This window comes from Canis aureus, chromosome 2, assembly GCF_053574225.1.
Source record: "Canis aureus isolate CA01 chromosome 2, VMU_Caureus_v.1.0, whole genome shotgun sequence".
In the NCBI taxonomy this organism is placed as follows: domain Eukaryota; kingdom Metazoa; phylum Chordata; class Mammalia; order Carnivora; family Canidae; genus Canis; species Canis aureus.
This window is the reverse complement of record NC_135612.1, coordinates 60,929,845-60,957,821: the sequence shown is the minus strand read 5'-3', so window position 1 is coordinate 60,957,821 and position 27,977 is coordinate 60,929,845. Positions and strand designations below refer to the sequence as shown.

Here is a 27,977-nt window from a genome sequence, read left to right as displayed (position 1 = left end):
GGGAAGCGACCACCCCGGACTGCTGCTACACAGGTTGTAGACTGCACAAGTCCATTATCAACAAAGATCACACTGTGACTGGCCTCCCTTGGAGTTGTGCAGTACGCAGCCTGTCCAACCGTGTGCATTACCCCTCCAGCACATAATGGGCAGTCAGGACTGAGACCCAGTTCTGTTCCTCTGAGGTCATTGCCTTTATTTTTTCCAAAGAAGCCCCCATCTGTCACCAAGCGGTTAGCTATGAGCCGGGATGAAAGGGCCATCAGCAGATGACCACAAAGCCCCAGGCTGTGCCCATCTGTCCATAACGCTAAACACAGCCTGCAGAGCATTTGAGGATGGGGTGTCCGGGTTCCACCCACACCTTCAGGTTCACCGACTGTCCCTCTTCCCCCAGTACCCCCAGCTCCCATACCCTCTGGCACGAATGCCCCTTCCCTCATCCTTAAAGCCCAGGCCAGCACACTTCCTCTGGGGAGCCTGCCCTGACTCAGCAGGCTCAGTGACCACTCTCACCCCTCTGGGTCCCCTTACGGCCCCTCATAACCCCTCCCAAGGCACATCCCCCTGACGGCCACCATGGCCTGGGCTCTCCCAGTCCACAGCATGGAGCAGGGAGAGAATGGTTGGATGAGCAAGGGTGTGTGTGAATGCTCTGCAGGGACAAATGCACCGTCTGGGGGCCCCTGCATGGCCCCCAGGCCCCACTCACTCTTCAGGGGCAGGTTTTGAAGCCCCAGGAGCTGCCCCCCAGGTCTAATTAGATTCCAGAACATTTCCCTGTGTTTCTCTTGCTCTTAAAAACTTGCCTGTCCCCAAGTGACTGTCTCACCCAGAGCCAGGAACAGGGGCTTCCCAGGGGCACGTCGGTGCTGCTGTCTGTGGCCCTCAGGCTCCAGGCTCCTGTCAGGGGAGCACAGGGCCCGTCCGCCATGGGTCCTGCCCAGAAGCCATCATACGTTGGGCTCCGGGTATTTATGAGCCTTATGACCTCTCAAAGCCGTCCTATGAAGCTGGATCTGTGCCCATTTCACAGGCCAGGAGAACGCCCACCCACGGCCCAGAGCCAGGGATGCTGACTCCAGGCACTTCCTCAGCTCCGGGCTGGTCCTCAGCCCGTGACTGGCTGTCCTGCCCGGGGGCGCCCAGCTTGGCCAGTCTTCGGCCTGGGGTCACTGTGGCTCCTCTACTGAGCCAGCCTCAGGAGGAGGAGGCTCTGACACAGCTTGTCCGTCCTTTGTCAGAGGGGCACCGCAGGCAGGCAGGACTTTGGGTGGCCACGGAAGCCAAGGTATGGTCAGCGGAACTCCCTTGGGCACATGGCAGCCTGTCCACAAACACGGCCTTCCAGCACCTTCCCTTCCTCCACTACCTCTCCTTCTCTCTCCAAATTCCATCTATTCCAGAAACACCCACTGGGTGGTACTTAGGTCTGTTTACACTGAAGCCCGTTAGCCTTTACACCGTGCAAAGCACATTAAATTCCTCACCTCACTGCCTGTCCAGTGGCCCAGCGAGAAGGGTACCATTTCGCAGATGAAGCTGCAGTGCAGAGAGCTTAGGAGGCTTGCAGGTGGGGTAGCTGCGGCTCACCCCTGAGCGGCTGGACGTGGAGAACAGAACTCAGTTTCAGTTCTGTTTCTGCCCATCATGTGCCACAGGGGCTAAAGCATACGGTTGCGCAGGTTGTGCGCTGCAGATTTCCAAGGGTTCACACCCACCCCCACCCCGCACTAGACCTGGTGTTCGGTTTAGGGCACCCATACATACGTCCTGGTCACATCTTCGCGGCGCTGAGGACAAGGGATCTGTGACTTTATTCTCTTTCTTACCTGCTTATGTAACATACTTATCAAAATCAAGCAGGAAAGCCACTTCCTCAAAGCACTGGAGGTGTGTCCAGCGTGCAGAGCAGCAGATGCAAAATCAGGGGACCTGGGCTCGGGTAGAACTGTCCCTCCTCACCTGGGGTAGGTCCCTGCCCCTGCTAGCTTTTTCTCATAAAGGGCCTAATGTGTGTGTAAGGCTGTGGCAGCCTGAAGCACAAGCCTGATGTCTCACCTGGACCCTGGTAAGTCTGGTGGCTTTTCTCCCTCAAGTGAGGCCCAGGAGGCAATCAGACCCTCGGGCAGGACACGCCGCTCACTTAGCCAGGTGCCCGCCATGGACACGCAGTTGCCGTAGCTCATCAGCCAGTCTCTTGCCACAGAACTCACACCCTCGACGCCAGGGTGCCCCCCATACCTAACCTGAACTCACCACCTTGCTTCTCCAAACCTGCTTCTCCAGGCGCCCTGCCTCCAGGAAAGACCCTGCCATCCCTCCGCCCTGACAGCCCCCTGACACCCTGCCCCCGTCAGAGATCCTCAGGCCCTCAGCTGTCACCCTAGCTCAGGCCTCATCAGCTCTCCCCACCCAGGACACTGGCCTCCCACTAGCTGGGCCCCTGCAGCCACTCTGCACACCTGCTACCCATAAACTTTTGGTGGTTCTCCACCTCCTGACGATGGGTCACCTCCCGGCTCCTCCGTCTGACACCAGCCTATGCTCAGTGATTCCCATCAGACTTCTCTGCACTGGGGCTCTGCGTCCACCTCTAAATGGCTGTCTATATGCCACCTCCTCCAGGAAGCCCTCCTTAATCTACTCCTTTCCCCATTCTGGTGGTGGCGTCTCCCTCACCTGGGTGCCACACATAGTCCTCTGTCCCTCACAATGTGGGATCGGGGATTTCACAGGGGCCTGCTAACGGCGGCGAAGCCGGGCAGGAAGAGGACGCCAGGTCACACCAACCCTGCAGGCGGCATTAGAAGTCCGTGCTTGCTTGGTCTTGAAGGCAGTGGGAGCCATGGCTGGGCTTTCAGCAGGGAGATCCAGTCTTACAACACCCCCTCGGGCCGCCCTGTGGGGGTTCACGGCAAGGGGAGGAGTCTGAGTAGGCGGCCCCCAGGGGTTGCTGTGGGACCCCCGCCACACCTCCAGGCTAAGGTCAGGAGCAGAGGGTGGGGGCGCCCCCGAGGCCCCGGCCTGGTCCGGAAGGACAGCTGCACAGCACCCCGGTCTCTGCTCCCCTCTTGAGACTGGCCAGAGGCCGCAGCTGGCCTCCGCTGTCCAGCGTGTGGGCAGGGGGTGGACGGGAAACGTCATCCCGCCCGGGCCCCGGGGCCGAGTTCCAAGACATGCGCAGGAAGCCGCTGAGGGGATTAAAACTCAAACACCGACCAAAGCCCTTAAATAAATAAAACAGGAAGAGACACTGTCGGAACCTGCACCCCGCTTGCGCAATCAACGCGGATTATTAAATGCCACGTTGTAACCTGCCCTTGGGCTCTAAGTTTTGAATTAATTGTGTGTGCACAGGCCTATTTGTCTGCAGTTGCGGGCAGAGAAGTTTGGGGGGTCGCGGGGCTCTGGTTGGGTGAAAGCAGAAGCCTCCTCTCCCTACAGACATGATGATTACCTTCATCGCCGTGTCTACTATCCCACGGACGGGCACTTATCCGCACCAGGCGGTGGGCAGATGGGCAGATGCAAAGCTCCTGGAAAGGTAGTAAGCTCCCTTCACTGGGGGTGTGCAAGCAGGGTCGGGGTGCTTATGGGGGATTCACAGATGATCTGTCCATTCCACAATATCTACTACATGCCGGGTGATGGAGCAGGCCTGGCAGGGAATCGGGGCCAGACCCCTGCCCCGTGAGGCTCAGAGCCAGTAAGATGGAGAAACGGCAGATAAGGCTGATCACACAGGTGAAGGGAGGGGTTCTGGAGGGCCCTTGGTGTGTGCTCATGAGGCTGAGCAAGGGGTGGCCTAGGTGTCGTGGTCAGGGAAGGCAGCTCGGGGAGGGGGGTGGCACAACCAGGCCCAGACAGATGAGGACATGGTTACATGAAGGTGAGGGAATGGGCACCTGGGGCAGCCGGCACAGCATGTGCAAAGGCCCTGAGGTGGGGAAGAGAAGAGTGGGCTGCAGCACAGAGGATGAGGTGGCGCTACGGGGTGGGAGGGGACCAGGTGGGCCCAGTGGGTCAAAGTGCTGGGGGGCTGCTGAGGGAGGTCCCGCCAGTGACGGGCACCATGGATTTATCAAGGTTACTGTGACCGCTGCATAGAGAAGTGATCTGAGGGAGGATGAGGGAGGTGGAGGCCAGTGGTGCTGGGACAAGTAGGAACAATGGTGGCTCAGGGGCAGGTTCTAGGTGGAGCTGAGGACCCATCCATGGGTGGGAGGACAAGGTGACATGAGGACCATGACCAGCAGAAACACAGAGCTCCAGCCCAGGGAAGAGCCAGGCACTGAAGACTGGACCTGGTCGCCAGCACCTGGCATCTGAAGGCTGGTTAAGGTGAGGGCAGAGCTGGCAGGAATTGTGTGCAGGAAAGCCCGGGATGGGCAGCACCTCGCCTGCTGCTATGTGTGGACATCACCCAGCCCAGTGGAGCCAGGGACCCTGGTCTGACCCAGACGCCAGACCTCGAGGACCCTGCTGTCCCTGCCTGCAGAAGAAGCCTGGGGCCCTGACATCGCAGCTTTCAAAGCCAGCCAGGGCGGGGCGGGGCGGGTGAGGGGACAGGGGGCGGGGGCTGGCCTGATTCGGTCACTTCCTGGCCAAGTGACCTCAGACCAATGCCTTGACCGCTCCCTGCCTCACCGAGCGCATCTGTGGTGTAAGAAGGAGCAGACGCGCAGAGGCAGATGAGAGCGCTAGCCAGAGACCCTGGCTCAGCAAGTATTCTGTAGGGACTGGATTTTGCAGGTGGAACTGGCCGGAGCCTGGATGTTTGAGGTCCCTGTGCATGGGGTGATGATGATGGCACAGGGCCCAGGAGCAAGGGCGGGGCCACACAGATTAATGTGCACAGCGTGCTGGACCCCAGCCCCGTGCACCCTCCCCGCGGCACGGAGGCCGCGCCCGCAGCCCCCTTTATGGTCCCTGCTCCCTCCCAAGGCCTCTGCCCCTTGGGCTCTGGGATCCTGTGCCTGCGAGGCTGCTCCTCCAGCCTCTGCTTTGCCCCCGTCCCTCCTGACCACCCCATCCTTTGCCGGGAGAGCTCCGGCTCACCTTCCGCAGCTCAGCACCGAGGCTGACCTGGCCAGATAAAACAGAAGTGGTGCCAGTGGTCCTCACGGGGACAGCAACCCGTGAACTAATACATGGTCTACCGACGGCTCAGGGGGCCACGTGCCCGCACGCCCTGGCCCATCAATCCCTGCCACGGTTCTCCCGGCAGCTGCTACTGTCAGCCCCACGCTTGTTACAGAAGAGGAAACCGGGTCAGCAGCTCGTTGAAGCCCTAGCCCGGGACCCCCACGCTGCAGCCCCCGCCTGCCTGCTGAGTGCCCTCTGCACCTGTCTGTCAGGCTCCTCCCCTCTTCTCCCCCCCCACTTGTCTCCCTGACCAACTGTGGAGTCTCTCCAGGGCATAGGCAGGGTGTGGCCCATCACAGTGCCCTTGTCACAGGCCCAGGGCCAGCTGGACACACAGGGAAGGTACCGAACGTGGACTCCCTCAGTCAAGAAATGAGGGTTTCAAAATGCTTGGACTGCCCCGGACCCTGGAGCCTTAGTCTAATAGTGTCCCCCACGTGGCAGAGTCAGGATTGGGGGGCCCCCATGGACATAGCCAAAATATAATGGGCGGGTGCCAGCGTCACCCCAGCCCGCTGTCTCTGGGGGCCATTGGCATGGCTTGCGGAGGGCCCGTCAATGCCAATGTCCATGTCCAAGAATCCGTGTGGCACTGTGCTCTCATCCCTCGCTCTTCTGGGCACAACCTAAACAAGCCTGACCGAATCACCCTCCCCTCCCTTAAAGCCCTTCACTGGCTCCCCTAAATAATCATATCGAATCCTACATGGTCTTCCCAGACTGGGCTCCCCAGAACCCCGAGGTGCCAGGGAGGAGGTCATACATGTTTTGCCAGGAAAGAAGAGGTCTCTGCTGAAATTCTCTTGGAAAATCCTGGGATTTATGATTTTGTGTGGGTTTTTTTTTTTTTTTCCTCTCTCTCTCTGCAGGTTTCTCAGAATGTCTGATAGACTCAAAGGTAGTGTGAATCACCACTGCATGGACACTGTTTATTTTCCTAAGCTTTTTGGGCCATGAGATACTTATTTTCAGAATACCAGATGCAACCTGGGAAGTCTGGCCTGCAGGATGAAGTCTAAGCCATTGGCCAGACACTTATGGCCACTTGTGACCCATGCCTGCCAGCCCACCCAGTCCTGGGTGTCACACACACATATACACCCACATCCCACTACACGCCAGCTGCTCCCGGCTACGTGCTCTCGCCGGTGCAGCTCATCCTATGCAGTTGGGCCTCCATGTGGTGGCTCCTGCCATCTGCTCTTCCCAGAGAACCATTCCTGACCACTACCTAGAAGACTTGTCCTCCCTCCTCCGTTGAGACTCCTCATCCCCAAAGGCTTCCCAGCAGCCCAGGCAGTTATGCTCCTTGGTGCTCCCGGGGCCCGCCAAGCCTGGCTTGGTGGTCAGCGTCTCCCCCCAGCGGCTGTAAACTGAGGGCACACGCAGGGCTTGACTCGTCTCTGTGAAATTGGGGCTCAGCGCCCAGCACATGGTGACTGCAAGCACCTACTGAACCGATGCCCGAGGCTGCCTTCCTAAGAAGCACCCTAAACAGATAAAGGGGTGGCAGGGTTTCCTAGCATTTTCTTCCATGCACAGGGTCAAGTTGTGTGGCAAGAAGCAGTCCTGGGCCAGCTCTGGTTGCGGGGAGGCTGTCCTAGGGTTTGGAGGGACAAAGGAATTCCCTGTCTCAGCAGCCTGTCCCAGGAGGCCCCATGCCCGCAGAGACCCCACATGCTTGCTCACCATTCCCAAACAGCCCTCTGGAGACATGCACTCTAAGTGCAGCTAAGAAGAAAGAAACCTGGGTTTCACTCAAGAGAACATCCGTTCTGGGTGAGTTTTATGGCCAGGAAAGATTGCACCCGGGCAGAGCCGAAATACAGGAGCAGCAGAATGATACACGAGACAGGTATGCTTTGGTGAGGCCAGATAGAGAAGCGAAGAGCTAGTGGGCCCGTTTCACCTTGAACTACTTCCGTGGCTTTGCGCCTCAGTTTCCCCACCCAGAAGACCAGGGGTCCGGTTAGATGACTTCTAAGAGGCCTGCCCACCTGCCCGGCCAGCGTGGCCTTGGAAGCCCCTCTCCGGCCCTGCGCCCCCACGTCGCGGGAGGTGCCTTCCCTCCCCAGGCCGAGCGCTTACCCGATGGGCAGGCGCCCTTCTGCAGCTGGCGCACCGGCGTCCCCGAGAGCTCCAGCGCGCGCCGGCTGGCCGCCTGCAGCGCACACACGTTGGCGTAGGTGTGCCCGTCGGTGCCGCACACGGCGTGCGCCCAGCGGCAGCGGCACACGCCCCGCGCGCACTCCAGGCTCTCCCCGCAGGGCGAGTCCAGCGGCCGGCCGCACGGCTCCCCCTCGCCGGCCGCGCACACCAGGCAGCAGTTGCACAGGTCGGGCACGTAGCCGCCGGGGCAGCGTGGGCTCGGGCACCGGGACACGTCGCAGCGCGCGGGGCACGGCGCGGCCGGGGGCTCTCGGGCCAGCGCCAGGGCGGCCAGCGCGGCCAGCAGCAGCGCGCGCGCCGGCATAGCGGCGGGGAGGGCGGCGGGGCGGGCGGCGGGCGGCGGCGCGGGGGGCCGGCGGGGGAGCCGCGGGGACGCCGAGGCCGGGCGGGGGCCGGGCGGCGGCCGCCTGCGCAGGGCACGGGGCTGGGCGCGCGGCCACATGCGCCGGTGGCTCAGGCGGGCGGGCCGCGGGGCCGCGGGGGCATGCCGCGCTCGGGCTCGGAGCCGAGAGGCGCCCGCTCCTCCTGGGCCGACGCTCGGCGCGCCTGGGCCCCGCCGCACTTAAAGGCGCGCGCGGCCCGCCCTCCCTGGAAGGGGCGGCCCGGCCCCGCAGCCAGCCCCGCCCCCGCTGCCGCCCGCCCCCCCGCCCGCCCGGCCTTCCGGCGGGACCCAGCCCGAGCCGCGCCGCCGACCGGCCTGCCGGCTTGCCTGGGCTGGGAGACGGCGCGGGGATCCCGGACGGGGATCCTGCTCCTCCTCCGCGGCGCATCCCCCTGCTCCTCCTCCCCAGCGCACCCTGCCGCTCCTCCTCCCCAGCGCATCCCCCTGCTCCTCCTCCCCAGCGCATCTCCCTGCTCCTCCCCAGCACACCCTGCCGCTCCTCCTCCCCAGCGCATCCCCCTGCTTCTCCTCCCCAGCGCACCCTGCCGTTCCTCCTCCCCGGCGCATCCCCCTGTTCCTCCTCCCCAGCACACCCTGCTGCTCCTCCTCCCCAGCGCATCCCCCTGCTCCTCCTCCCCAGCGCACCCTGCCGCTCCTCCTCCCCGGTGCATCCCCCTGTTCCTCCTCCCCAGCACACCCTGCTGCTCCTCCTCCCCAGCGCATCCCCCTGCTCCTCCTCCCCGGCACATCCCCCTGCTCTTCCTCCCCAGCACACCCTCCCGCTCCTCCTCCCCAGCACACCCTGCCACTCCTCCTACCCATCACATCCCCTCCTCCTCCCCAGCACATTCCCCCCTGCTCCTCCTCCCCATCACATACCCCTCCTCCTCCTCCCTATCACATACCCCTGCTCCTCCTTCTCCCCATCACATACCCCTGCTCCTCCTCCCCAGCACATCCCCCCTGCTCCTCCTCCCCATCACACCCTCCCACTCCTTCCCATCACATACCCCTACTCCTCCTCCCCAGTGAGCTGCCCTAGCTGCCCTTCCCCAGCCCAGGATTCAAAAGGAACCCACACCGGGATCCCCACCTCTACTGGAGACAGACCTTCAGGAAGCACCTGCCTATGACCGGAATTCCCTCCTCTGTCTTTATAGCTTGGAGGTGTGATGGTCTGTCTGAGGTGTCTGACACAGTTCTGTCCCCCTGGGGGTCCCAGTCCCTAGGGACCCTGGGAGTCATCTACAACTCTGTGACTCAGTTTCCCCTGCACAGAAGGGCAATGAAGAGCCACTTTGCTCCCTCACAGGATTGCTGGGAGGACCCCACAGAGGAGATGGGCTATGCAGCAAAGGGACTGGGGCCTGGGAGAGGACACACCAGGAGCTGGTCACCACCTGGTCAGAGGCTCTGGAAGCAAAAATAAATCAGAGTGGTGACTCATTGGGCAGGAGAAAACACACGTGTGCAAACCCTGGGACTGGAGATCCTTGTCCTGTTTGTGTGGTGAGCCCCTCTGGCCACCTGGTGAAGTCAGGGAAGGCTGGCTTGCAGAATGATGCTTTTTAAAAATGCATGAAACAAACTGCACAGCGTATACAGTGCTACTGGAATACAGGTATTAAGTCTATAGAAAAACAAATCCGTGTCTGTGATCTATACACAGGCTTCTTTGTGAGTGTGTTAAATAACATCATCTGGCCAGTGGCAGGGTCATCAGCCAAGATTTCCAAGCAGCTGAGCAGAAGGGTACTTGGGGTGCCTGCAGCAGCCAGCAGGGCGTGGAAATGCCCGTGACTTCTCTTGAGCCCACTTCCCCACTGAAGGAAACACTGCCCTTCGGGGGAGGCGTTGGTGAAAATAAGGATGCTTGTTCCCATGCAGGTTATGGACACCCAGTTCAGGAACTTCCACCCGCAGCTGGGAGAGGCAGCAGGGAGAAGAGGGTGGGTCCCATCCCTGAGGCCCTGGGGTCCTGGGAGGACTGGGCACTACTGATGGATCAGAAGGGGGGTGGCCATGCCAGACAGGTATGTTGGAGAAAGTGGCTCCGACTGAGAAGGACGCAGGGCCAAGATTCTGGGGGACCCTGGACATGAGCATCCATGGAATCTGGGAGAGACAGTGGCCATGAACATGTGAAGGACCACAAGGCAGTGGGCTGTGAAGGGAGGTTGGGCTTTCCCTTCTAAAAGAACAATACGACATATATTTCTACCTCAGAAAAACTGGGAATGTGTTTTGTCTAAGATGTGGAGCATTCCAGGGGTTGGGGGCCCCAGGGCTAGACTGGGCTGGGCTGTCCCCATCCCTGGTCGGTCTCCTGGTTTGCATGTCCTGCAGGGTGGACTCACACCTCAGGGGTAGAAGGCTGACCCTCGTGATGGGGGCATCACGACCCAGAGTGCACCCTCTGGGGGCCCACGTCCCACCGCAGACGCCCATGTCTCGGGGCAGTGTGTTCGTGTGCCTGCATTCCGCAGGGTCCAGGGAGCAGAGACCTCAGGGAGGGAGGGCCAAGAGCTCATTTCATCTCACCCTTTTGTCTACAGATGGGGAAACTGAGTCTCAGAGAGGTTCCCCATCTGCACCCTGAAGGCGGGGTGGCTGCCGCTGCAGAGGAGAGCTGTGCAGCAACCCTCTGTAGCTTTCGAGTGACAGCAAATGTGGCTCCTGGGGCCCCGCGATGCTGCCCCACATACAGCATTTGGCTCAGTGTTCAGGGCGCCTAGGAGGCGGGGATTATGTTCCTTAGGGGAGGCTCGAGGTCACAGCTTGTGGCAGGCTGGGACTCCGCTGGCTTGGGCCCTTCCGCCAGTCAGGTCCAGGCTCTTCCCCGGAGGCCACACTGCCCCCAATGGCCACCTGTGACCTTTACAGCCGCTTCCACAGGGGATCTCTATCTATGCCTTGTGCAGACGGGGAAACAGGCCCAGAGCAAAAGGACGCATACAAGCTTCTCTGCCGCACTTGGACGCAGGGGTGTGGTCCCTGGGGTCGTCTGGTTCCCCGCTGCCGTGGGCGGGCTGGGCTCCTGAGGCTGCGGAGAGCGCGGGCTGGCCGGAGCCCAGAGTGCTGGGCAGGCCAACAGGGAGTGCATTTCAGAGATGTCAGGGGCAACCTGGGGGGGCGGGGGGGGGGGACACGGCGGGAGCAGCACCCCCTGCTGCCCTGCTGCTGCCGCTCCTTCCTGCTTCCGCAGGCTCCACAGACCAGCACACCCCCAGCAGCGTCCCCGCGCCTCTTTGCCCAGGATCTGAGTCTGTCCCAGAGCCCTGCCCTTCTGTAGGTGCCTGTGCCTTGGAAGAGGGGGCACGTTGAGGAGCGGTGGGAAGGGGGTCCTGCTGCCATCAGGACCTATGGGGGTCGGGGGACGGGAGGCTCGTCACCCTCAGCCGGGGCTTCTGGCCTGGGCTCTGGGGCATGCCCGGGCACCCTGCCAGGCCTCCCTGCTACACTCTCACCGGCCACTAGGACATGTCCCGCAAGTGCTGGGGGGCGATTTTGTCTGGGTAAATGTATCATTCATTCATGTATATTTACTCCCCGTACCTGCCCCCACCGTGTTTAAGACTCTTTACAAACAGAACAGATAAAAAGGAGAAGAGAGAAACAGAGCAAAGCAAAAAAAAGGGGGGGGGTGTAGAAAAATAATGGAAAGCCAGAGGTGAGGTTGATAGATGAATTCCTACCATGAGATGATATTTTTTAGTGCTTGTCTGTAAATGTGGCTCTGGGCTTCCCAGTACTGAGGGCAAATAGGGAAACATTGACGTCCATATGATGAGACGTTGAGCAATGAGCCCATTGCTCCACAGCAGCCTGGCTTTTCTCACCACTGAGAGGAGGGGAGGCTTCCCCAGGGGGCCTCAGAAAGAAGATGCAGCCGGTGTCCTGACAGCACCCTCCACAGCGCGTCCTAGATGGCTCCCCATAAGATATTCCTTGGTGGGGACCAGGGGTAAGAGGGCCCAGGCTTCCACAAGAAGCTCCAGTGGTCAGCAGGTGTGACTTGGACTTTCTGGGGGGGCAGGGGGCAGGGAAGCAGCTGCTTCGGTGGTAGTGCTCGAGCTTGGCAGAAAGTCCCGGAAGCTCCTCGGGAGCAGGGGCTCAGATGCCGAAGTTGGTGAGAGTCTCCCCACCCACTCACTCATGAGCACGCCCGCTGCACACCTGGCCTCCCCGGGTGACCCACGACCACAGGCGAAGAACTCCATGAACAAATGGGCTGGGGTCAGCCCATGTGACATGGGGCACACAGCACAGCAGGGCAAGAAGGTTCTAGAAGAAGGGAGAGGATCTGTGGGGAACCATATACCGAAGGCCCCAGATGCCACCATGGGACCCTCTAACAGATGGAGCCCAAAGACTGAGGTGGGTCAGCACCCGCCGGGGAGCTTGGGCATCACAGGCCAGCCCAGAGCAGCTGGTGGCAGGTGCCCCTGGCCCGCCCTCTGCCTTATGTGTGCGCTTATGGCAAGTGCCTTCTGGGGGACACCCCAACATCCTCTGGCAGAGGAGATGCTCTCCAAGTGACTCTGGGCCTTGCGCCCGTTGAGGGGCGGCTCTGGCTGTGAACAGTGACCTTGCTCCGGGTTATGATATGACCACCATCTAGGTCATGCCTGAGCTGGCTCCAGATGGCAGCCCCGGGCCCAGAGGGGACAGTGTCTCATTTCCCCAGGGCTGGTGCACGCTGGGCGTCGGACAGAGTTATCTACACGGATCGGAATGGAATTGAGTGCATCGAGGCTGGACCTGGGCTAGGTGGGGGTCGGCCTCCCCCTGGGGCACCCGCGTCCCTCACCTCTACCTCTGTGTAGAGGTGGACGGCGGCACTGGGCCCTGGTTCTCGGGCCGAGCCATCCAAACTCCGGACAGGCTTTACCTTGTCACCTGACCCTTGTCCAGGCCCAGGCTTCACATCGGATGAGGTCATGGTTATGTCACTTGGGGACCTCGAGGACCATCCCTGGCCACACCTCGGCCTGCGATAAGACTCAGCAGCTCACATCAGTGGGTGACTCAGAGGGTGGGGTGGCGAGGGGGCAGTGACGTGGTCACATCTGTCTGCAGCCCCCTCCCCTTGTCACTCACCGCACTTGCAGGCAGTGGGTCCTCTGGGAGAGACACTTCCCTCCTGACCCCTGCCTGGCTTTCTTCTTCCAGCTGTCCCACGCGGGGCCCCGGCCTCAACGGGGAGAGGGAGCGAGAGCCACAGCGGCCAGCACCTGGTACTGCTTTCGGGAACCCTGAGACATCAGTGCCATCATGGTCCTGTTTGGTGGGTGCGGCAGCCAAGGCACAGAGAGGTGGAGTAACGTGTTCAAGGTCACACAGCCGGCCTGAGCAGGGCCAAGATCCGGACCCAGGCTGTCTGGCTCCAGAGCACATGCCCTCAGCCATGCGCTGTGCTGTCAGGGCAGCTGTGCCCTGACGTGTGGATGATGCTGGGACAGAAGGATGCTTGGGGGCTTGGCAGGGGCTGCTCCAGCACCCGGGGGGATGGGAGACCTTCCTGTGAGTGCCATTCGACAGGTGCTCTGACAGCTAGACGGGGGTTTATGATCAGGCATCAGGGCTGGCCTGATCTAGGGGCTCCTGATGTCCTGCGGCCCGTGTAGACTGTGCTCCCGTGGTGCTGGTTGATGCAGGACCAGGCGCCCTCCTCTGGGGTGGGGGTGGGGGGCTTTCCCCAGCAGCCCGGTGAAAGGCTCAGTGTATCTTCTTGGCTCCAGTCGGTGGTTGTCACATCCACCCCTGACCCCGTCACGGAGGCAGTGGAGTCGGGAGCGGCGTCCAGTCCAGCTCTGATCACCTGCTGGGCTCCTTTTCCAGCAGGACGACGGTCCCCACTGGCAGGAAGGTAGGTCTCAGAGACTGACTGGAAGAAGCTGCATGGTGACTGGCACCAGCTCGTGGGCATCCCGACAGGGCCAGCCAGCCTCTGCTCAGACACCTCTGATGATGGGGAGCTCACTACCCATCAAAGCAGTGCCTTCAGTTGCTAGAATGTTCTTCCTTTGAGATAAATTCTGCTCCTGTAATTCTCGTCTTTGGACTCTGCTTAGACCCAGAAGGCTGTAGAGGATACATCAGTCCCCTCGTCTACAAAAGAAGGCTGTACGCATCTGGGGCTGGTGCCCGGTTGTTTCTTCTCTAGGCATTTGCTGTGTGACCAGGGGCTCCAGTTTGCTATCTACCAGAAGTGAGAAGGCTTCCTCCTGGGGCTCCCAAGGGCCAAAGGAGGAGGTGGGCCGGATGCTAGGATGTTCCCCCCAAATTCCTACCCCACCCCCCGGTATGCACACTCTGTATAATTCCCTTCCTCTTGAGTGTGGGTGGGCCTGACCTAATCAGGAGAGCCCTTAATAGGGACTGAGCCCTTCCTCCTTGAAGTGTGGAGAGAGCATGGATGTGTGGGGGGCCTCGAGGGGGCCACAGGGCCAGGACCTGGGGCGATGTCTTGGAGCTGAGCATCCCGCAGCTGACAGCCAGCCAGGAAATGGGAACCTCAGTCCTATACCCACAAGGAAGTGAGTTCTGCCAATGCCCCGAAGGACCTGAAGATACCCCCTGGCTGAGCCTCCTGTCAGGGGAGCTGTTGGCCAACACCCCATGAGACCCTGCATGAGGACCAGCCAGAATGTGCCACCTCGGCCCAGAGACATGAGATGCTCAGTGGGTGTTGTTTTAAGCCAGTGGGTTTATGATAATTTGTGACACAGCACAGAAAACAAATACAAATAATAGTGAAAGGGAATAGAAGGGAAGGGAGAAGAAATGGGTAGGAAATATCAGAAAGGGAGACAGAACATGAAGACTCCTAACTCTGGGAAACGAACTAGGGGTGGTGGAAGGGGAGGAGGGCGGGGGGTGGGGGTGAATGGGTGACGGGCACTGAGGGGGCACTTGACGGGATAAGCACTGGGTGTTATTCTGTATGTTGGCAAATTGAACACCAATAAAAAATAAATTTATTATTTAAAAAAAAGAAACATGGGGCACGGGGTGCGGGTGAGTGGGTGTCTGGTAACCCCGAGGGCATGGGGGGCAATGCCCCGGCAAGGGTGGGGCGAGGCCTGGAGAGGGGGAGGGACCCCACTGCTGTCAGGCTGGTCGGCTGCCCCCGGCTCTGCTCTCTCTCAGGCGTTTCCTTAAATTCTGGGAACAGTGCCACAGGGGGTGCCAGTTATACCTGTTACTTAGGTGCAGAAAACTCAGCTCAGAGAGTTCAAGTGGCTTTCCCAAGGCCACTAAGCCCCTGGATGATGGACTTGGGTCTAGAAACCAGGTGGGTCTGACCCCAAAATCCATGCACTTCTCAGCACTACACTTCTGCTCATACTCATTTTACAGAAGGAGAACCGAGGCCCAGGAAGGGCAGGTGGTTTGCTAAGACAGCCGGGCTCACGGACAGGGCCCCTTGACCGAGTTCCATGTAGCAGCCTCACCCAAACCCTCACCCAAATCTCCAACGGAGCTGCTACTACTGATATGCTCATTTCACCCTTTAAGAGAGCTGGGCACAGAGAGGTTCCGTGACTTGCCCAAGGTCACACAGCAACGAGCCACAGAATCAGGATTAGAACCCAGGCAGTGGGGCTTGGGCCTCTTGTGCAAAAGCTGGTTTGGGACTAGCTGACGCAGAGGCTCAGTCACGAGAGCTGAGCAAGACGGGCAGGGGAGGGGTCTGGCCCACTGAAATGATGGTGAGCTCAGCCTGCCCGGACAGCAGGGCTTGGTCTCCTCCTAAGACAACAGGCCTCAGCTTTGACCGCCTGCAGCCTGGGCTCTTCTTGGAAACTGCCCCGCCCCGGACCGGCCCGACGGAGGAGCTGGACGTGACCCCTCTCCTGGGAGGGTGCGTCCTGTCTGCTCCTTCTCAGGACGGCCAGCCCCACCCACTCAGCTGGCGGCCCGTGCAGCTGTCCTGGAGGCTGCTGGCCTCCGCCGCCCTCAGAGGAGCTGCCAGCCCTCCAGCCCCTGAGGCCCTTCCCGTCCTCGTAGGAGCTGGGGAGGCCGGGCCCTGCTCTGAAACGGTCACTCTGGCTCCCCAAGGCCTGGGCCACCTTGTCAGGAAGGATGGACAGGGGTCTGGAGTCCCCTTCCCCTTGTCCCTGGGCCAAGCTGCTCTTCCTGTCCCCTGGGCTTTGTCCTCAGGGTCCCAGGGCCTGCTGTGCCTCAGATCCGAGGGCAAGGAGGGTGCTGATGCCCATGTGGGGCACCCCTCAAAACTTTCACCCTGGGGCGGGACATAGGCACCCTCCAGGACACCTCCACCCCAGTGGTCCTAGGACCAACCATTTCTGGGCATCTACCATGTTCCCATATGTCCCTGTGGAGGGTCTCCTACCATTCCCATGTCACAGGGAAGAGGTTCAGAAAAGTTAAGTGACTCGCCCAAGGTCACACAGTGGGCCCTGCTTTGGGGGGTGGCGTGGGCTGGACTATGGAAGGTGTCCAGTTGGGGGCTGGGGTCATGTGGTCTCAGAGAGCCAGCACTGGAGGCCGACCAAGTGTCGTCCCAGTGGGCTTGCTCACGTCCAGGGATGGGACCCCTCTCACACACCTGCCAGGGCAGCCCTGCCTGCGTTGTTGCGCCAACCTCTCCTCTGTTCAGAGCACCCCACACCCCATGGTGCCCTTGCTGGCTGGGCTCCTCACAGCAACCTGGCTTCTCAGCCTTGACCATGGGCAGACCCCCCAGTGCCCACCCTGCCCTGGTGTCAGGCTCTGGATGCAGATCTGGTGTCTTTCTAGAACTCCCCATTTTTCCAATGGACAGGCACCAAGTTTCTGAGTTTCCTGAAACTCAGTCCCATTTGAGGGTAAGCCCCGATTGGCCCAACCCATTGGCATGTCCCACCCCATTCCACAGTGATTGATTCAGGGGTGGGCCCTCTTACCATTGAGAGTCAATTCCTCTCAAGGAGCTGGTTGATGGAGCTGTGGGGAGGAGCCTACTTTCCTTGATTCTGGTCTTTTTCTTTCCTTGGTTGGGAGAATCAGACCAGTGGCATCTGATGACCTCGAGGGGAATGTCTGCCTTGGAATGAAAACTCATGAGAAGTGGAACTGAGAGAAAGAGAGAAGACAAGCAGGTCGGGAGCCTGGATCATGCCATGCCTGAAGCTGCACTCTGTTCTCAGTCAACTGAGCCAGTAAAGTCCTATGACATTGAAATCAGCAGAGTTGGGTTTCCTGTGGTTACCTGCAACTGAGATTGTCGTGCAGAAGCTGTGCCCACTCAGAGTATGTTTACCCAACAGTAAACATAGATGGGGAGCACTCAGCCGAGTGCCTACACAAGGTCTCCACTTTACAGGAGGACCTGAGGCTCAGAGCAGGGAGCAGCTCCCCCAAGGCCCAGGGCTAGGGATGAAACTCTGGTTTGTCCCACCTGGAGGCTGTGTGGTTCCCCCTCCCCGGGCGGCCCCTCCCCAGCACTGTGTGTGCCTGGAGCCCAGAGCCTGGCCTCGCCGGCCACCTGGAACTGGGAGCGTGGGGCTGCAGGCGAGAGGCCGGTGGGAGGCCTGGGCATGGCTGACGCCTGGTTGTCGGGCGGGGTGGGTGTTTTCCTCTAGGAGCTTTATGACTTCAGTGCCTCCCTTGGGATCTGCGGCCCCTTCTGGGGGATTTCTGTGTGTGGCGTGAGGGAGGGATCTGGCTGTACTCACCTGCACTGGGATGTCCCGTTGTCCCAGCACCACCTGCCAAAGGGCCTGTCCTCTTCCCCTTGAATGAATGGTCTCGGCGACCTACCCTCTCCCCAGGCGGGTTTGTGCTCCAACCCTCCACCAGCCTGCTCACACATCCCTCTGCCCCAGTCCTGATACTGACTCGACTTTCTGGGTGGCAGTCCTCACCCACTCTGCCCACCCTTCTGCAGGCAGCTCAGATCCTAGCGATCAAGAAGTCTTTGCAATTAAGCTCCTCTTCTCCCATTTCTTTGTCTGTCTGCCTCTGTCATGGTCATTTGGTAAACACAACCCCTTGCTGTCTCACCCCATGGCTGTGGGCTGAGGACTACCCCGGGATGGTCGCCCTGCTGCATCACCCCAGTGTGCTCATCCCCTGGACTCTGCTCTCTCAGGAGACGACCCTGCCGCCCTCTCATTCACGACACAGGGACTCACGCCGAAGGTGACCTCATTATACCTCCAGCTTTCCTTGCTGTGCTAGAACTTTCCTTTCATTTTTAAAAAATATTTTATTTATTTATTCATGAAAGACACAGAGAGAGGCAGAGACACAGGCAGAGGGAGAAGCAGGCTCCATGCAGGGAGCCCAATGCGGCACTTGATCCCAGGACTCTGAGACCATGCCCTGAGCTAAAGGCAGATGCTCAACCACTGAGCCACCCAGGCATCCCTAGAATTTTCCTTTTAGACACCAATCCTGCCTGACACCCCCCTGCAAACATTCTCTACATCTGACTTCCCACCAGCTTTGCACAGCTTGGCACTGTCCTTGGATCACTCCACACCCTGGCCCTGCTGTGCACCTGCACTGCCGCTTCCCCCCAACCCAACCACAAAGCGAGGGTCCCCAGCTCCTAGCCAAGGCCCTCCTCCCACTGCATTTCTCCCCAGCAATGCCACCTTCTTCCATGTTTATGGGATTCTTATTTTGAGATTATTATAGACTTCAAGAAAAGTTGCAAGAATAATTCAAAGAATACCATACACCTGCTCCTGATTCCCCAAAAGCTTCTGCCTCTCTCCATCACACACATTTTCTTCTGGACCGTCAAGGGTGAGTTGCAGACACGTTGTCCCTTTACCTCTAAATTCCTCTCTGGGCAGGTCCCAAGAACACCCTGCCTACAGATCCATGGCACAATGACCAGAGTCAGACTCGGTCTGCTTGAGGGGAACCAGACCAAGACAGGGTGAGGCGCACTGAGCCCCTTCTGAGAGCCTGAGGTCAGACTGGAAGCCAGCCCAGGAAGGACGTAGGGATCCAGGAAGAGTCCAGCCTTTCTGCGACTGCGGCCACCACGGAGGAGGCCCACTCATTATCGGCTCTGCATTCAAGGCTTACAGAGGCAGACGGAGGTGCTGCCCCGGACAGGATACAGGTCCAGAGTGGGATTCCCTTCCCAGGCCCAGGCAGAGGACTGCCCCACCCACCAGCACTTGGTGTAGTTCCAGTGTCCCACCCCTGCAAGGGGCAGATGGATGGGCCAGGAGGGAACAGCCAGAGGTGACTCTGTGGCTGGAGTGTAGACGGGGGGCTCGGATCAAGGATGCCAGGCCCTGGTGGGAGCTCTGATTTGATTCTAAGTGCAATGGGGCCACTGTGGGGTTGGCGAGCAAGCTGTGCGTCCATGAGGTCGGCACTGGCTGCAGGTAGGGGACGGCAAGGCCAGAGCCAGGATAGGATCGTGTCCACAGTGGACACAGCGCCTCTGCGGCCCTTGGGGTGGCCGGTAAGAGGCCCCTTAAGCCTTCACTGCTCCCGTGTGGCTGTGTTCCACGGAAACCCCTCCAGACAAATCACACATGCAGCACAGGCACCAAGGGGCCCGCGGCATGCTCCCCCACCCCCGCCCCTGCATGCGGCCGGGACCCTGTAATTATCCTGCGCCGCGGGCAGGAAGGTTCAGCCACTAGCCGCCGCGGTTCCCTGCCCCAGGGAGGCCTGGCAGTGTCACCCCTGGCCCAGCCCTGGCTTTGGGCAGACGCAGGGTTCCCACCGCTGCCCTGGGCTACAGCCAGCTCGGTGACCTCACCCTGGAGGCATGTCCCCTTCTGCACCCCTGCCAGTGGGCCTGTGCAAGGCTACCCCCCACCCCGTCTCTGCCCCCAGAAGATGGAATGGACGTGTCCATCTTCTCCTGTGTTTTTCCACTGCAGCCGGAACCGAGAACTGGCCCCACTGTGAACCTGAAGGCTTATTTTGCTGACGCTCACTGGAAGGAAGTGTCTGGAGGCCTGAGAGCTGATGCCCTGTCTCCCTGTCTCCCCTGAGGCCTCAGGACAAAGTGAGACCGAAGCCCAGGGTGGGGGGTCTGTGTGGTCGCCTCACTCCTGGAGGAATGAGTGGCTGTCGCAGAGATGAGGGTGAGCAGAAGGAGCGAGGGGGAGTCCGCCTCCCTCGTGACACAGTTGCTGCTCCTTTCCTGTGTGTGTGTGTGTGTGTGGCGAGGACACTCAGATTCGCTCTCTGCCACCTACAAGTGTAGGACCCTGTGGTCATCTCAGCCACCGTGCTGTGCTTTGGGGCCCCAGGGTGCATCCAGCTCTGCACCAAGGTTCCCGCTCTTGGACCGGCATCTCCCCACACACCCCCTTCCAGCCTGGGCAGCCTCTGCTCTGGACTCTCTTTCCATGAGCTCCGGGTTTTTAGATTCCACGCGTGAGTGAGGAATCTTTATGCACCGTGACTCCATCCAGGCCCCTTCGTGGTGTTGCAAGCGGCAGGATTTTGTTCTTTCTCGTGGCTGAATGACACTCCTTCCTCTGCACGCACGTGTCGTCAGCCACTCAGCCCTCCATGGACACCTGGGCCGTTTCTGTGCGTTGGCTGCTGTGACTGGTGCCACCGTGAATGTGGGGGAGCAGACGACTCCTCCGTATCCTGTCTGCCTTCCCCTTGGATCTATACCCGGAAGAGGGAACACAGGGTAGCTCTATTTTTAGCTCTCGGAGGAGCCCGCATCCTGTGCTCAGTGGGGGCTGCAGGGGTTTGTGCTCCCACCAGCCGTGCAGGAGGCACCTGTTGCGTCTCGTCTTTGATGCCAGCCCTTCTGACAGTTGTGACATAAGAGCTCACCATGGTTCTGACTTGCACTTCCTGGGGAATAATGATGTCGAGCATCTTTTCATGTGCCAGTGTGCCGGTCACTTGTTTGTATTTTTTGGGAGTCGTATGAGTTCCTTTTATATTTTGGGTATAAATGTCCTATCAGGTAAACGGCTGGCAAATCTCTTCTCCCACGCTGTAGGCTGCCTTTCGTTCTGTTGATGGTTTCCACGTTTTCCCCTTTGTGTCATCTCATCAGGGGGAAGACAGTGGCTTTGTTGTCATATAGAGGCTTGAGTGTGCGTGGATGCCCAGCAGCCACGAGCGTGGCCTGTGCTGGTTGGTAAATAATTCTCTGCTCTGTGAGGTTGGACCGGGGCTCCACATATGGGGCTCTGAGGTTCTGAATCTCAGGAGGCAATGGGACAATGTGTGGAATTTTGTTAATTTTTAAATTTTTTAGTAGAGAGAGAGGGGTGGGGAGGGGCAAAGGGAGGGAATTTCAAGCAGACTCCACGGCCAGCGTGGTGCCTGACGCAGGGCTCTATCTCGTGACCCTGAGATTGTGAGCTGAGCTGAAATCAAGAGTCGGGCGCTTAACCATCTGAGCCACCCAGGTGTCCCATCGACTGTGGAATTTTGAAGGAAAAGCATCGCCTCCCCCAAGAATTTCATCCCAAGCAAGTGTCTCTTAGTGTGTGAAGGAAGCACGCAGGTGTTTCTAAATCTTTGAGAGGTCAGGAAATGTTCCCCTGTCTCCTCCCCCCTAGAAAGGCCACGTAGAGATGAACTCCTGTTGCCTCAGAGGTGATTCACATCATCTGTTTAACAATCGGGGGGTTGTGGCGTGAAGGCCAGGCAGCAGGTTCGAAGGTGGTGAATCACGGAGTCGGGCAAAGTAATTAGGCATTGCTTACAGAATAATAACAAGTGTCAACATTATTCCTAAGGGCAAAGATCTATAATTCATTCATTCAGCAAAGAATAAACATCACAGAGCTGCAGTGGGCGGTGGTGGGCCTTGGGTGGGTGGACAGAGCCAAGTCCCTGCTCTGTGGGGCAAGGAATAAATGGGTGAGCATAACAGGTGTCTGGCGGTATGACAGGGCTGGGGGACATGAGCCAGCTGGGCGGGGTGGGGCGGGGTGGGGTGGGGTTGGGGGGTGGGGGGCAGTGCCGCAATTGCTCTGATGTTGAGACAGCCAGGAAGGCCTCACCGGGAGGGGACATTCAGCACTGACCCGAGGGAGGTGAGGGAGAGAGGGGCCCTGTGGGTGTGGACAGGAGGGCTCCAGACAGTGGGAAGAGCATGTGCAAAGACCCTGAGGCAGAGCACTGTCTGGGGTGCTCTAGAACCCAGCAAGTGAGGGGAGAGCTATTGGAATGAGATGAATGAAGGGAGGTGGTGGGGTCACAGGGGTCTCAGGGCTGTGAGGGAGTTGAGAGTCTCCGAGGGGTCTGAGCAGGGGACTGACACCATCCGGCTTCTATGGAAGAGGTTGAGGCAGAGGCCAGGAGGCCAGTTAAGAGTGGTCACAGTGACACAGGGCTCAGGCAGGTGCAAGTGGCCTCGAGGTGGTGGGCTCTGGATCTGCTCTGAAGCCATGGGTGATGGAGAATGTGGGGAGCCCAGGCTGACCATGAGATTCTGTGCCCGAGCGCTGGAAGCCTCGAGGAGCCGTTCCTGAGAGAGAGAGGAACACCCCTGCAGGAGGGGCTCGGTGGGGCTCCGTGGGGCTCGGTGCGAAGCTCAGGCGTCTGGCTGCAGAAGTCTGTTGCCATCCAGGTGGAGGGGCCGAGTCAGGCAGGTGGCAGGTGGATCTAGGGTGGAGGGTATGTTGGGGCAGGCGTGCCACCAGGAATCCTGGGTGCAGAGGTGCTGTTGGAGTCCATGGGACTGGAGGAGCTTGCCCAGTGAGGCAGTGTAGGCGGAGACCACAGGATGCCCACGGAATGTGTAGGGGTGGAGAGAAGAAACTTTCCTGCAGTTTTCCTCTAAAAAGGAGCGGCAGCAGGGGGGACGGGTGCAGAATTAGGAGAAGAGTAAACCAATTGCACACTTGAGCCTGAACCTCCAGGTTATGTTAAGATGCAGGGAGGGAGTCGGGTGAGTGGAGGGAGGTGTGCAGGAGTCGCTGTGGGCTCTTGGGGAGCAGGAACGGGCCTGGAGGGCACAGAGCTGAGGAGGTGCATGGAAGCCCACACCAGACACCGCAGGGAAAGATGAAGATTTGGAAATGACACACGTGCTATGCATCCAGTGTTGCACATAGGCACATGGTTTCTGAAAAGTAACGTTTGAAGTTTCCACTTCTCGGGAGATGATTTGTGATTTTAATGTTCTTTTTTTTTTTTAAGCAGTTTTCTGTACAAGAAATATTTACCGACGACTTCTGTAGTCAGCATATATATTTTAAATTTCCTTTTAAAAAAGTCCTTACATCCTCATGCGAGGAAATGAGTTGGGCCTAGACCTCACACCATACCCAAACATTAGCTCAAAATGGATCAAAGGTCTAAAGATAAGACTCTAACACTTTTGGAAGAACAATTAGGGAAACGCTCCATGATGTTAGATTTGGTGACGATTTGTCAGACACGGCATCAAGGACACAGGCCTGCATCAAAATGAAAACTCGTGTGCAAGGCACAGTCAGCTGAGCGGAGAGGCGACCGTAGCTCGCGAGGAAGCACCTGCCCGGAGTATGTCTGTCAAGGCGCCAATGTCCAGAGTGCACGGAAAGCTTGACAGTTCAACAACAACCAGAAACAATTTTAAAGTGAGCAGAGGACCGGAGTGGAAATGTCTCCGAGGAAGACAGACAGATGGCCAACGACACGTGAAGCGATGTTCCACATCCCTCATCCTCCGGGAAGCGCAAATTGAAACCATGATGAGATGTCACCTGGGCCCTTTGGATGGCTGCTATTTATAATAGATAAATAACAGAGAACAAGCCTCGGTGAGGACGTGAGGGGTCGGAACCCCGCGCTGCGGGCGGGAGCTGGGAGCGCACAACGGTGCTGCCGCTGCTGGGAGACGGTGTGGCGCGTCCTCACAACCTTGGACAGGATTGCCGTACATTTCGGCAATTCCACTTCTGGGGTAAACATCCCGAAGAAGTGAAAGCAGAGCCTCAGACGGAAATGCTCACAGCAGCCAAAACGTGGAAGCAACCCAAGGGACGACGGAATGCAGCGTGGCCCATCCGCACACTGGGACATCATGCAGCCTGAAACAGGAAGGACGTTCTGACACGGGCCACCACGCGGATGAACCTGGGGGACGTTCTGCTGGGCGAAGCAAGCTGGGCACGGAAGGATGGCTACTGCATGGCTCCACCTGCACGGGCTTCCTCGGGGGGTCAGATTCGTGGGGTCAGCGGGTGGGAGGCGGGGGTGGGGAGTTAGTGTCTCATGGGCACAGAGCGGTAGTTTGGGACAATGAAACAGCTCTGGGGTTGCTGTTGGTGATGGCGGCACGGTGGCACTGTAAACGCCACAGAACCACACACCTGAAAATGGTTCAAGGGTAAATTTTATGTCATATGCATTTTGCCATGATTTTAAGGACTCACAGCTCAGAGCGCAGGACTAAGTGGTCCCAGGCTGTGACCACGGTCAGCCTCTGTCACCCCATTTCTGTGGCGTCCCCCTCCCCCAAAGGTTTTGGGAGGCCAGGTCCCACCTCGGGGCCCTCCCCACACTGTTCCTTCCATGTGGGACAACTTCCTTGTACTGGACACTGTTCCTACAGGCACAGTGCAACGTCCCGCCCTCCACCCACAGCTCCACCTTGGGGAGCCCAGGCAGGGAAATGTCCCTTCTTGGTTAGTGCGCAGGGTAGGGCCCGATACCAGCCTCCCTGGCCCTCCCTCTGGTGCTTGCTCTTGGGCATGCGCACCTGTTCCTGGAAGGGGTGCCCCCAGGAGGGTCTCAACTTTGCCAGGTGCCCAGAGCCGTGTTCTGTGTTCATCTGCGGCCACAGAGTCCACTGGAAGGATGGTGTTTTAAGCCGACGTTTCCATGAATGTGGCCCTCAGGGGGCTGCTCCCCAGCACAGCCCTTGACACCTGGGTATAGACACATGCTTCAAACAAGGCGATGGTGGTTTAGGGGCAGACACTGTGTAAGGAAAGCCATATGCAGGGGGTATTGTGCAAGGAGAGCCGTGTGGCCTCTTGAACCAAACCAAGTGAGCCTTCAGGGAAAGATCCCTGCCCATACACCCCTGGACGCAGCATGCTTGGGGTGTGCCCCTGTGCTGGGCGCCTTTCAGGGTGGGGGTGGGGAGAGCTGCACAGACAGACAGGGACAGATTCTCCTGCAAAGAAAGGCTGCTCACCACTGGCCCCGCAGCTCCCAGGTGCTAATCCCAAGGAAAGAGTCAAGCCGTGGACATTTCCCATGGTGCTTTCAGGATGTGGAACAATCAGGATGCCTTTCATGCTGCCGCCCGGTGGGCTGTCTGAGGAAGCAGCGTCCCTCGGGGCTCCTCCCAGGTCTACATGAAAGGGGACCACGTGCCTCCTAGAATGGAGAGAGGTGACCACCCAGAAGGGCCGTATGATGCCATTGTTGTAAGAATTAGAAAGGATATGGGACTCCTGGGTGGTGCAGTGGTTGAGCATCTGTCTTTGGCTCAGGGCATGATCCCGGGGTCCAGGATCAAGTCCCACATTGGGCTTCCCCGTAGGGAGCCTGCTTCTCCCTCTGCCTGTGTCTCTGTCTCTTTATGTTTCTCATGAATAAATAAATAAAATCTTTAAAAAAAAGAATTAGAAAGGATGTATGTCTGCCTGTCTCTTCTCTCGAGGTCTGGAAGGAAATTCTCCAAAATGTGCACTTCACGGGTGGGTCTCTGGGTGATTCTTCCTTTAAGGATTGCCTTTCTCTGCATAGACACGTATGAAGGGTAGAACTGTTAATAGTTACTTGAGAGCAATGTGTGTGTGTGCATTTGTGTGCATGTATGTATGCATGTGCAATGCAGGCATGAGTGTGTGTGTACCTGTGTATACTCGTGTGCACATGTGTATGCATGTACAACACAGATGTGAGTGTGCATGCATACCTGTGTGCACTCGTGTGTACATACATAATGCATGTGCAATGCAGGTGTGAGTACCTGTGTGCACGTGTATGTGAATGTGCAGTCCAGGCATAAGTGTGCATGCATGCCTGTGTGCATGTATGTGTGCATTGTGCGAATGTTGCACTGTCTGGGTGTGTGTCAGTGTCTACACTGCAGGCACTGTCTTTCCAGCAGACAGTCCTGGTCCCCAGGGCCATTCCCAGGGCCAGGCTGAGAGTTCTTCCCAGAGTTGCGGTCCTGGGATTCTTTCCAGAGGACGGAAGGGGGACTGGCCACCTCCAGCTGGGCACAGGCGGGGGCCTGGGATGCTCAGAGGTCAGCAGTGACCTGCTTCCTGGAAGGCGGGAGGCCAGGGCCACCAACCAGCCTCGGGGAAGGAAACTTACTTTCCCATTTGTCTCCACAGACCACTGTCGCAGAGCTTGCGGGGCCTGAGAAGCATCACCTCTATCGTATAGATGGGAAAACTGAGGCCTAGGGCAAGTGTGACACAAGCCCGAATCACAGAGCAGAGGAGCAGCACCATGGAGCACAGATTCCTGGACTCAGAGGGTCGCCACCACCCCACCCGGCCTCTGGGGGCCTGCCCCCAGTCCCAGCTTTTCAGTCAAAGCCCCAAGGGGTCCCACGTCCTTGGGACTGAATGCTGGTCACACAGAAGCAGGTAGACATGAGCTCTGCCCTCAGGGAGACGGGGTCCAGGAACACTGAGTGAGCACCACTGCATACAGCCAGGACACCAAAGAGATGTCATTTCCAGTCCACATTCAGCCAAGTGTCTCCAAGTGTTGGAAGGTGTCCTGGAGACCACATGCCCCGTCGGAGCCACACTCCATCATGCACCAGCTGTGAGCCTTGAGCAAATGATCCACCTGAGATGCCATTTCCTCACCCGTAAAGTGGAGGTGACAGTGCCAATCTTACCAGTGAGGCCCAGAGTGACCGGCAAGGGGTCTGTGCCGTGCTGCCCACCCAGGGTCCAGTGAACAGCAGCACAGCCTCCTGTCGGCTGCTCCCCAGAAGCCCCACCACTCCGTCCCAGTGCCCATCTTCTTTGGGCCACAGGACCCCCAGGCCCATCCCCCACCCTGGGGACATGCCTGTGTGATGATGACACCATGACTCCAGCCCAGCCCCCGGCTCTCAGGGCCAGGACGGGGGTTGGGGGAGGAGGGTCAGGCACCTCCCCACAACTAGAGAGGCTCCAGCCCACTCTGTCAACCTGCTTGTCAACCGTCTCTCTTGTCCTGTTTCTGGCTCTCTTTCAAGGTGGGAGAAATAACTATTATTTTTAGGCAACCCACTATTATTATTGTTGATTGCATCTAATTATAAAAGCTATACATTCTCATTGTGGATAATTCAGAAAGTCGCAAAGAGTACACAGAAATTTCTTTAAAGTCATCCCCTCAAGGTAGGTTAATTGGTTTGTGCACCTCCTGACCACCAGAACTTGTGGAGGTGAACTTATTTTGAAAATGTTTCTTTGCAGGTGTGATTAAGTTAAAGATCTCAACGTGCCCTCATCCTGGATTACCTGGGTGGGCCCTAAACCCGACGACAAGTGTCCTTATAAAAGACACACAGAGAAGGAGGCAGAGGCCGCATGACCACAGAGGTCAGATGGAGGGATGCCTAGGAGCTGGGAGAGGCCGGAAGGAGCCTCCCCTGGTGCCCCCGGAGGGACCCCCACCCCCACCTCGGTTTGGATTCCAGCCTCCAGTCTGAGAGAATGAGTTTCTCTGTTTTCAGCCACCCTGTTTGCGGTGATTTGTTACAGTGACCCGGGGAACTGACCAATCCTGACCCCGACCCCAGCAGTCAGGGGAGTCCTGTGGATGATGGGGTTATTGTCCTCTGGTTGTGAGTCCTGGAGTGCGTGGGTGCATGTGCATGCATGTGAGTGTGCCAGAGTGTGGGTGTGTTCACGGTACTGCTACACCTTACAGCATCTTCACTTTAAAAAATGATTTTGGGGCACCTCCATCACTTAATCATTTAAGTGTCCGACTCCTGATATCAGCTCAGGTCAGGGTCGTGGGATTGGGCCCTGAGTCTGGCTCTGTGCTCAGCAGGGCGTCTGCTTGAGATTCTCTCTCTGTCTCCCCTTCCCTCTGCTCCTGCCCCTGCTCATGAGCACACATTCTCTCTCTAAATAAATAATCTTTTAAAACAATCTTAAAAATAAGAACATGGTGGGGCATCTGGGGGGCTCAGTGGTCAAGCATCTGCTTTCAGCTCAGGTCATAATCCCGGGGTCCAGGGATCAAGTCCTGCATTGGGTTCCCTGCATGGAGCCTGCTTCTCCCTCTGCCTGTGTCTCTGCCTCTCTCTCTCTCTCTCTCTGTGTGTCTCTCATGAATAAAAAAATAGAATCTTAAAAAAAAAATAAAAACATGGTTTCATGAGAATTTTCTCACTTTATCAAAT

General features: G+C 58.5%; 1 protein-coding gene and 1 long non-coding RNA gene across 3 annotated transcripts in view; one reads left to right on the top strand and one right to left on the bottom strand.

Moving 5' to 3' along the window:
• The window catches only part of HTRA3 (HtrA serine peptidase 3), a 30,884-nt gene extending 23,263 nt beyond the window's left edge, over positions 1 to 7,621 (bottom strand). For both annotated transcript variants that reach the window (XM_077875443.1, XM_077875453.1), the window contains exon 1: positions 7,237 to 7,621. In XM_077875443.1, the coding sequence (XP_077731569.1) occupies positions 7,237 to 7,621 (385 nt within the window). The remainder of the gene's footprint in view (positions 1 to 7,236) is intronic.
• A 9,739-nt stretch (positions 7,622 to 17,360) lies between these two features.
• Positions 17,361 to 27,741, top strand: LOC144290780 (uncharacterized). The gene is made up of 4 exons (XR_013358316.1): positions 17,361 to 17,848; positions 18,350 to 18,460; positions 19,564 to 19,770; positions 25,954 to 27,741. It is a non-coding gene; the product is annotated as an uncharacterized LOC144290780 (long non-coding RNA).
• Positions 27,742 to 27,977: the final 236 nt, after the last annotated feature.